General features: G+C 33.4%; 1 protein-coding gene across 1 annotated transcript; it reads left to right on the top strand.

The window, feature by feature from the left end:
- Positions 1-4933: 4933 nt before the first annotated feature.
- On the top strand, positions 4934-6646 carry LOC101495403 (serpin-ZX-like). The gene is made up of 2 exons (XM_004491656.4): positions 4934-5450; positions 5633-6646. The coding sequence occupies exons 1-2, from the start codon at positions 5064-5066 to the stop codon at positions 6449-6451; spliced, it is 1206 nt and encodes a 401-aa protein (XP_004491713.1). The 5' UTR covers positions 4934-5063; the 3' UTR covers positions 6452-6646.
- The last annotated feature ends 4927 nt before the right edge of the window (positions 6647-11573 follow it).

Here is an 11573-nt window from a genome sequence, read left to right on the forward strand (position 1 = left end):
AAGACACACTCAAGTAGATTATCAAAGAAATAAGGAAAACTAGAATTAAATGACTAAGTGATCAAAATATGTGGGAGAACTTAAAATCAAACTTGCAATGTCTAAAGGAGGTAAGAAGAATGCAAAAGATGTTTGGTATTTCATTAAGAACAATTCTGGATTTTTTTTTTCTTTCAAAATGCCTTTTTTTCAAAAGTGCTTTTGTGCAGAATCACTTTTTCGCAGCACTTATATTTCCAGATTTTCCTCTGCATATTTGAATTCCTCTCATTTTTCTAATCAACTTAGGCTTTTGAATTTCCAGAATTGGACTTGTATGGAAGAAATAACATCAAAAACAAATTTGCAAGTAAAATTTAGGATCAAACAATTGCAAGTGAAGCAGATGATGCAGCTGAAACCCATAATTTTTTTTTTTCTGCGTTTTTTGTTTTTCAGCTCAGTTTTCAAATTTCACCCAAATGAAATAAATAATCACAAAATGAGACCTTCCCACACATATTATAACACTTATAAACAACCAACAACTCAAGGTTGAACAAGATTTGGAACAAAAATGAAACTAAAATTGCAAATATCTCAAGAACACAAAACACTAAAATAGAAATAAAAAAACAAAAATTACCACTTAATGGGAGGCTCTGATACCATATGAGATGGATTTGAGTGTTTCCATATGATTTGAAGGATCTATCCAAGTGATAATTTCAAATAAAGTACCAAATAAGAATGGAGAACACAAAAGAAGAAAATATGAAGAAGTAATGAAATGATAGAAATCGCCACACTCCACAACAAGGAATGACAAGATCAAGGTAGAATCACCACAAGAGTAGGAGGCTCTTGACAAGATCCAAATTTGGTTCAAAGAAGAACCCTAGAGAGCATTTCTCTAATCTCACACTAAGTGTTTCTTTTTCTTTCAAAAATAAGTCCCCTATGTCTTACCATAAAAAGACATATATAGCCTAACACAAAATAACATGGTGTCTAAGCTACCAAATATTTAAGCACACACAAGTCAACATAATTCCTAATTATAAGGTATGATTATTACATCCCAAAATTAAAATTAAGTCTTAAGATATTTCTATGACCATAAGATTAATATAATGTGGATTAATCTTTTCATATGTCTTAAGACTAAGGAAATTAACAATTTGTTTCTCTAATTGTTCTTTTAGCTTCCTAGTCTTCCCTTTAGTCAATGGTTCCGCTCCTAGTTCTCGAAGCTCATTAACCTTCATGTAGGGTTGGTCCACATCACCAAGACAACCATTTAAGATACATTTTCCTACTTATATATATCCGTATATTGAGGAGATAATAGATGTTGTGGCTGTTGGAAATTGTGGGTTTCGCGCAATTGCAGCATTTTTAGGTTGGACTGAAGAATCTTGGCCTTTAATTCGATCACAATTGGATAAAGAGATTCATCTACATTAAGATCTTTATTCTAATGTTTTTTTATGACAATGTTGAATCAATGCACAACTCATTGAAAATATCAGGATTGGGTGCTCAAGGAAAAGATATGTGGATGTCTATACCAGACTTGGGTTACGTGATAGCAACACTATATAATGTTATATTGGTGTTGTTGTCTCGTAATCTGAATATGAAATTCTTTCCGCTAAACAAAACACCATCGAAATAGTCTTCTGTACATTCTTTACTAGCGATTGGATTCGTCAATGAAAATCATTGGGTACAGGTAAAATTTATGATTAGTGTTGTTTATTAATTTAATGTTCAATATTTTCTTATTTAGATAAGTTAATGTTTAAGTTTTTCTTGTTCATATCAAATTGAAGTCTGATTGTCCTTTGTCACCTATCTCACAAAAATTGAAAGATTTTTGTAGTGAGTGTGCAAAGACATGGGAAATAGCTTATACAACACGTATGAAGCATTGAGAACACATTGATCCATCATTTATCAAATCATCTTGTATTTCATTAAATGAAGATTAGCATATATTGTATATCATTTATCATGGATTATTAGAATATCATTTATCATTGATCCATCATTTATCAATTCATTTTGTTTTATCATTTTGAATATCTTTTATTATGGATTAACTCAAAATTACACAAAATATTAAAATACAAATTCATGTTCAATATCTCAATAATACACAACACAATCACTAATGGTCGTACAAACAGCTTAACTCACTTAATATCTCATGAACTTCACTAAATGAAGCTACCGAATTAATTGCCCTACATACAAGCTCATCTGCTCTACGGTCTCGTGCCGATGATGGACCAACATGTGCAGAAGATGATGGACCAGCATATGCAGCAACAGTGGGTGGACTCGAAGGTGCAACAATAGATGGAGGGATGATCAGAGGATGTGAAACACACATGTACCATGCATAGTAGTCTGAAGTTACCTCTTCAGGAAAAGTCGCAACAGGATATGGCCTTCCAAAGGCCGATACAAATGATTTCATAGTAGTCTGCCACACCCAATCTATATTGTTCGACATAGGAGGAACGTCACGCAGAATGCACTGAATACGACCTAACTGTCGAAGACATTGCTCCGACAAATATAGGACTGATGCTCCACCACATCGAATATATCCAGAGAACATCGAAATCGATACAAATGGATGATTAGCTCGATCATCATCATATGATGTAAGCACTACATCCTCGAGCAACAAAGCATCAAGTCTCTGACGATATATCATCAATCAACCTTCAACAACATGTTTTGCAGTCCACCTACATGTTCTTGGAAGATGTACATGAACCGCACCTATATCTTCAATCCACCTTCAACAACATGTTTTGCAGTCCACCTACATGCTCTTGGAAGATGCGCAGGAACCGCTCCTCTATCACCCCGCTTACAGATCATAGGGAAGTGCTCGTAAATCCAACACTGCAACATAATAAAATAACAACGTAATAATTAAATTAATAATTACATTAATAATTAAATAAATAAATGACACAACTTAATATAAATGATATACCTGTAATAGGGTCATGTAACCTCCCAACTGTCGAGTGTCGTGGACAAACCCATCTCCCAGATTGTCATAAAGGAAAACTAATGCCGCGGTAGCCCATGAATAGTCTCGACACCGATCTAAATAAAAAATAAACTAATGTATTTCGCCTCCACACGCGTATGTGTTTTATCGGCGAAAATAGTGATGTCAACTAAATGCAACAAATACGTTCTAGGCGCACACTCAAACTGGTTAGTTTGAATGAGACGACTATATAAATCACGCAAGCATTGCAATCTATATTGGATACATTTATTATAATTAATCTCAACTAGTACTTCTTCTCATGTTGCACCTAAGTACTCATGTGCAGCTCTTGCAGGATTATTAGTGTTTATATTCACAGGTGCATGAAAAAATTTACCATGGGGTGAGATGCAAAGGAGAGTCGCGGCGTCTCTAAAGTGATAGTCATTTCTCCAACTGGCAAATGAAATGAGCTGGTCTCTCTGTGCTATCTTTCAACAAATGCAGATATCAGACCAGCATCAACCATAGTGAGGTAGGCTGAAGACAGATGTAGCAGTCCAGATTCCCGAATCCAATGCTCTACAGGATCTGGCACAGGAACTTTAGCAAACTTCTTCAGCTTCAATTCATAAGTTATAACTTTTAACGATCCACGATCCTGCGAGTAATTACACAGTAATTGATTAATTAAATAAACTTAAATAAATTTAAATAAACAATTAATTAAATAAACTTAAATTAAATAAACAATTAAATATATTTAAATGTTAATTAAAATATACATCTTATTCCCATAGTCTCCGAGCCAAGTGGTGCTCATACTGTGTCAACACATGTGTCACAATCGGTCTCTCGAGAAATCCATTTTGCTGATCCTGCTCATCAATATCATCAGCATCATTAGCATGTGCAACAACATCATGAATATCATCAGTATCGGCAGTATGTGCAACATATTGTTCCTCAGCCTGTTCCATCTAAGGCTCAATGACATCCTCCTTCATCTGTAAATGCTCAGTAGGCTCAAAGACATCATCATGGACATCTTGCCTTCGACGACGCTGCCTAATTGGACGATTTGCTTTGTTTCGTCGTCTGTTTGATGTTGGTGGTGGATTTCTCTCTGCACCATCACCTCTATCACCTATCAAGTTGCGAATAATTTGGCCAAACGCACCTCTCATTCTAGGCACTGCAATATATCAATATTAAAAGAAAAATGAAAAGAAAAACTTAAAAAAAAAAATCAATTTCAGAACTTTCATATGGCCAAACTTTCGAAACATGTTTCAGAAGTTTCTTTGAATGCCAAAGTTCCGAATCAGCTTCGAAACTTTCCATGCATTCCAAAGTTTCGAAACTTTCCTTGCATTTCTGAATTTTTTGCATTTTGAAACTTTCATATTGTTAGAAAGTTTCGAAGTTTCTTCATTTCGAAACTTTCATCTTCATTGAAACTTTAAAAAGTTTCAGAATTCTAGTGAAATATGTATTTTGAAACTTTCGTAATCATAGCAACTTTCGAAGGTTATTCTTACTTTTCAATTTCAAAGATTTCAAACTTTCGAATCTTTGGCAATTTCAGAATCGAATAACTTAAACTTTCGAATAAAATAGGTGAAAAAAGGAAAGTGAAATTTTTTGAGGGTTTTTATAGATAACAATAGGGACAATTTGGTCTTTTTCTTATAAATGGGGGGTGGGAGGTCAAACAAGGGGATGCACAGTATAAAACCCTTGCATTGATTAACTATTTCGAACAATTTTATAAGCCTATATGTTTTGTCACACTAATGGCCTATTTCAAAAAATATTTTCATAGTTGAAAATGGAATCTATAAAAGGTGGGCTTTATTTTATCATTAGCAAGCATTCAAACCGGGTTTGAAAGCCCAAAAATAGCAGAAGCATAAAATTCGAAACTTAATCTGTAAGCATTGGAATGAATTGTATAAAAAAATTAGTAATCTACTATAGAATTAGAAACCGAGAAAATATCTGAAGAATAGTGAGTCTTTACTGTTTGGATAGATAAAAAAATCGGAAGAAGAAGAAGAATATGGACCTCCGTGAATCAATCAGCAAGCAAACAAACGTTTCCCTCACCATCGCAAAGCATTTACTCTCTGAACGCAAACACGAGAACATCGTATTTTCACCGTTGAGTCTCCAAGTTGTACTCAGTATCATCGCTGCTGGTTCTGAGGGTCCCACACAACATCAGCTTCTCTCCTTCCTCCAATCCAAATCCACCGATCATCTCTACTTCTTAACCTCTCAGCTTGTTACCGTTGTGCTCACCGACGCTGCTCCCGCCGGTGGACCTCGCCTCTCTTTCGTCGACGGTGTATGGGTTGAAAAATCCCTTTCTCTTCATCCTTCTTTCAAACAAATCGTCACCACTGATTTTAAAGCCACTTTAGCTTCCGTTGATTTCCAAACCAAGGTATGAATGCAAATCCCCTCTTTGCTTTTATTTTCTATTAATTAGTTAGGGTTTCGGTATGTGTGACAATTGCTTTGTGTTCTAATTTGATCAAAGCTATTCCATGACCTTTATATTATTTAGATGCATCAGTCTAGACCTGTTAGCCTTAACTCATTTTTAAATTTGATATGGTTTTGAAGGCTGTTGAAGTTACCAATGAAGTGAATTTATGGGCGGAAAAAGAGACAAATGGCCTTATTAAAGAACTTCTTCCTCCAGGTTCTGTCAACAGCTTAACCAGGCTCATCTTTGCTAATGCACTGTACTTTAAAGGACAATGGAATGAGAAGTTTGATGCTTCGTTAACCAAAGAAAATGATTTTCACCTTCTGAATGGCAGTTCAGTCAAAGTTCCCTTCATGACTAGCAAGAAGAAGCAGTTTATTAGTGCTTTTGATGGTTTTAAAGTTCTTCGTATTCCTTATAAGCAAGGTGAAGATAAGCGACAATTTTCTATGTACTTTTTTCTTCCAGATGCAAAAGATGGGCTATCAGCTTTGGTTGAGAAGGTGACTTCTGAATCTGAGCTACTAGAACACAAGCTTCCTTTTGAAAAAGTGGAAGTAGGCGACTTCAAGATTCCAAGATTCAATGTTTCATTTGGGCTTGAAACTTCTGATATGCTGAAGGAGCTAGGAGTAGTTTTACCTTTCTCTCCTGGAGGTTTGACTACAATGGTGGACTCTCTTATGGGTCAAAACCTTTGTGTTTCCAATATATTTCACAAGTCTTTCATTGAAGTAAATGAAGAAGGCACTGAAGCTGCTGCGGCCACAGCTGCAACTATATTGTATAGGAGTCTCCGTCTTCCAACTCGACTAGACTTTGTAGCTGACCACCCTTTCTTATTTGTAATTAGAGAAGATTTGACGGGAACAGTCCTTTTTGTTGGACAAGTGCTCAATCCCTATGTTGTCAATCCCATGGTCACCGGTAGCGGTGCTCCTGACCGCCGATAAATACATGTATAACACTAAGTTTTATAAAACTACTCAAAATAAACAAATTAATAGTGCATTTCAACAAAGGTAAGTTCTATGGGGAAAAAATGTGTGAATTGTTTATATATGTAAGTTCTATGGGTAAAAATGTGTGAATTGTGCCATGAGGATGAATTTTTGTAATTAATTAATCATTGGTAGATTTCTACTGTATTTCTGCTGATTGTCAAACTTACTAATATAGGGTGTTAATCAATTAAGTTAGAGAAGATTAATATATTATAATTAGTAACATTCATATGTTAATCATTTAGGTAAACATAAATAATCGATTCGATAATGAGAAAACCCATAAATTACTTAAGTCTTAGGCTATTACTAGAATTAATAAATTAAGTTATAGATTAGATGTAAGATAATTGATTAGTCGAGATAAATATTCGATAAGAATAATTAGAACTAAATAAATTGTCTGAGTAAGTTGATTAATTATTACACGACTTAGATGATAAAAACACTTAGCTAGGATAATTAGTTGTAGCATTTATAAGTCTGTTATTTTACTCTTCAGTAAGGCTCTTGTATATAAATATCAAACTTGTAAATGTTTTTTATCCATGAAATCATTTAGTTCCTAGATCATATCATGGTATCAAAAGTTCTGAAGAAGCTTCCTGCTTCTTTTTCAATTTTTTTTATGCCTTGAGCTACGCTGAACGTTGACATAGTGGTGCAACAACAAACGCCTGATCCAGCACTGAATACAACTAGTCTGTATTGTGTTCATTCCAACAAAAATCCAACAATTTCTCTATTGGCAAAGGTTTTGACTCCTAACAATGATCACTCCTGGGTGCGGTTGATGCATAAAGCTTTGATAGGTAAGAAACATTTCAAATTTGTTGATCGATCAATCTTAGCTCTTGATTATGTTAGAATCAAATTGGTTTGAAAAATTATGATCCTTAATTGTTTTGAAGCATTAATGTTATGTTTTAGTGTGCAGTTTATAGACTAGGTTATTCTATATGAGTTCATGTTGCATCCTCTAATATTTTGCTCCAAGTTAAACGAACACCAAGACTCCACTCTATTAGTCGCATATTAAGTTTGACAAATGCGTTCTAAAACGCGCCACTAATGACTATATCTAATACAAACAATGCTCTTATTAGCCCGACTCTAATAATCACAACAAACCTCTGATCTCTTTGCCTCTAATAACCTTGACAAACAAGTGATTTTCTGCCTCTAATAATCACATTAAGAATTTGATCGTCTGACTCTATTAATAGTTTATGTTATGATGAAAGTCAACATTCTAAAAAAGTCAACGCTCTAAAGAAGACAACTTTTATGCATCCTTTGCTAAACATCCTGAATCCGTATTTGTTAGAAGGTCTATGCGACACACTATGATCATAATATCATCTGTTTTTTCTGTCTTTATATCAAGATTCCAAAATCAATTTCAAGAATATCTTTGACAAGGTTTACTGGTGAATCTACTAAAGAAGATTTGATACAAAATTTTCATGATATATGTTGATTTCTTGCAATCATGACAACGTCCAAAAATCCTAAAAGTATCTATAAAATGACGTGTAGATTGAAAAATATAAGCAATAATGTACCACGATAAACACAATAAAACCGACTTTGCACTCTTGCTCTTAATGTTTTGTCTTGCCTAAGTGACGATAAATATTTTTTGAGAGTATAACATTGTAACACCCTATTGTGAGAGTTATTCAAAAAACCCTTAAAGATGTTCTTTTGTAACCTAGCCTAATAGTGGATACATCCCACAATAGCTTGACTGTACAAAGCTAGAAGGTTGAGAAGACTTCGGTCATTGTTAGAACCAAATTGATTTATCACTTAGAATTTTGATATTAACAAAATTATTTTATGAGAACAATAAAATTGAACAAATGAGTTCATTAAGTATGTAGAAATTGGAAGAAGAAAATCAGAGGAAAGTACCAGAGGAAGCCACTAGAGGATATCCACCAAAGGATACCATAAGATACACACCAAAGGAAGTAAAAAGGTCAAAGGAAACGAAATCAAATTAGTAAATGAAATCCCCAAAATTAGATAAATGCACGTTTTGGAAAAGAACGTGCATCTGCTTTGATGTTTGACTTTGAAGTTTGGGTCTGAAAACTTCTTCTGATAACTGGGTCTGAAACTGATTTTGAAGAATGCATATGAAGAATTATATGCCTTTGAAGATTCAAAGTTTTATGTAGTTTCCATGCGTCTAATGAAAAATATTTCTACATGTCTCTAATGAACAATATTTTTGCATGCCTCTGATGAACAGTTTTTCTAGATGCCTCTGATGAACAACATTTCAGCATGCCTCTGATGAACATGATTTTTGCGTGCTTCTGATGAACATGATTTCTACATTCCTCTGATGAACAATTATTTTGAAGAAATATGAAGTCTGAAGCCATTCTTCAAGCCAACCTCTGAAGCTCATATTCTGCTGACTATAAAGACTGGAACACATTCCAAAATGTTGCATCTGATGTTGCTATGACTCTAATAATGAAACAAAGGTGAAGTTGCTCAAGCCACTAATTCTAAGTCACACAAATTTGCAACTGGCTCTGACTATAATCAGTCAAACAACACATCATCTGACTCCAACAATCAAGTAAATGATTCTGATGGAGAAAATTCAACGACTCTGATGGAAGGTCAAAGGCTTTGATGGAGAAAAACAAGGAAAAATGCAACATATCACAATTTCTTATATCTTAAACCTCACTAATTAAATATTTACACGGATTGAGGTAAAAAAACATGTTTTCTATCAAATTAGGTTAATAAGTGCTTAAACAATATATCAAATATATAGTAATTGAGCACTTATCACTGTCTCTAAGTATCTTTAGAGATACCTCATTTTACATGTTGTATACTTGCTCAATAGAATGCCTTCCTTTGTTCTTAATAAATGTTCACCATTCCAGCTTCTTAATGGCTCTTTACCTGACTTGAATGATCTCAAAACCTTTAATTGTTTGTGTTATGATTCAACTATTTTAGCAGGAGATCAAAGTTTGATAATAGAGCAAAGTAATGTGTTTTTCTAGACTAAGAACAACATATGAAAGGTGACATTCTCTATTATGTTCTCAACAAACAACTTTTAATTTCTGGACATGTTAATTTTCATGAAAATGTCTTTCCTTTTCATGGCTCCATACAAGTTGCTGCTAAACCTCAATGTTGTGACCCTTATACTGGCCCAATTTTAGACACCACTTATGTAGACTAACCATTCTTCACTCATATCACAAATTCATCTTACATGGCTCTTCTTATATATGTAGATGACCTTGTGCTTTTTGGTACGTATCTCCAAAAGCTCAAAATAATTAGGAGCACTCTAGATCATAAGACTCTTGTATATAAGCCCTAAACTTGTAAATGTGTGGTGTTCATTGAATCAGAAATATACATGAGTTGATTCTCCAGTTTTTCCCTCTATGAAATTAGTTAGGTACATATCCTATCATTAATTGATTAGGTAAGATAAATAATGAATATGATATTAAAAGTAATCAATTAAGTAGTATATATAATCGATTAGACAGAGAGCATGATGTTAACTAAGAATAATAAAGGCTAATCAATAATAATAATGACTCATTGTTGATAATTAGTGATTGACCAAAATGTTTGATATACAATTTTTACAATGATGATGATGTTGATAGATTTATGATACACAAATCATAAATATGAGTTTTATTTTTCTAAATGGTGTCGATGTTGACGATGATGATGAGTATGTGATACATGTTGACATCCATAATAAGGACATGAAAGGGTTTGGGGGGACTAATTGTAAGAACGATGTTATGTAAATGCAGATAACTGCTAGGGTAATTTGCAAAATACTAGTTAACCTTAACTAGACACTCTTTGTTCATTGGGTAGGAGAGAGTCTTCCTACTTGTCACAATCTAGAGTAGTGGATTCAACGTAGAGTCATTGATAAGTTGCATATCTATTGAGTATGCATTAACGTGTGATTATTCTATGTTTGTCATGCAATTCACTCTTGTTATCACAACATAGAAAATAGAGTTTGACACAACAAGAATTAGCCTTCGTACCTACAAGTACAAATATTTGAGGATTCATATACCATTACATCCAACTTGTATGCATTAATTAACAGGTAGTCAAAATATTCAGTTACTTTATCAACATTTTCATGAAATTATCTTCCATGTACTGATCGTAGTTTTATCTGCACATATCCATAAGTACTATTTTTAATCTCTAATATAGATAAAGCAGTTAATTTATATATAGATATCCTACTATCTCAAAGAACTCTCACAACCAATTTAATGTGTTTGGGTTAATTGATGTGGAGACAAAGATATATTATAAGTGAATTACACCATCTCTTACAATGTGTCAGCTAGTATGTATTTATGCTTGGCTATTGAAGTAACCTCAAATGTTATAATATATTACTTACCTTCTTTTGACAAAATATATTGCATACCTTATAAATTAGAACTCACCTCCTATATTTTCTCTTACATTTCTCATAATTATCGCATATCAACTCTCTCACTTTTATATATGGTTAATTCTTTAATACTATCTCAGTCTTAAAATATAAAAAGCAAAAAAAATATATTTGGATCAAATACATCTAAATCAAATACATCCACTCTTTTTTCTTCATTTGGTGGTACTTGTTGGACAATAGTGGGTTCTAGAAATGGCTTTCAATCAAAGTTTTTTTTCTTGAAAAAATCGAAAAGTGGGAGTAAATTTTGGTTTTAGAGGGAGGAGGTGCAAGAAAGTCAAGTCCTAGACCTAGTAATGGAAAGAGGTGATGAATGAATTCACTATGGTAATAGGGTTGGACCTTAAATCAAATTTATTCTGCTTTTCCATATTTTTTTTTTGTTTTTTATTTTTAATTGCGATACATCGCCAGGAATTCTACAATCAGAAAAGGATTGAAAAAAGTTGTAATTTAATTATATTTGAGTTTTTTTTGTTGTTGAAAAGTGATTATGTTTTATTGGTGTTACAATTTTTGTAAAAGAAATTGAATGGAAGGATTGCTTTAAAGTGAAACTATATTTGCAAG

This window comes from Cicer arietinum, chromosome 3, assembly GCF_000331145.2.
Source record: "Cicer arietinum cultivar CDC Frontier isolate Library 1 chromosome 3, Cicar.CDCFrontier_v2.0, whole genome shotgun sequence".
In the NCBI taxonomy this organism is placed as follows: domain Eukaryota; kingdom Viridiplantae; phylum Streptophyta; class Magnoliopsida; order Fabales; family Fabaceae; genus Cicer; species Cicer arietinum.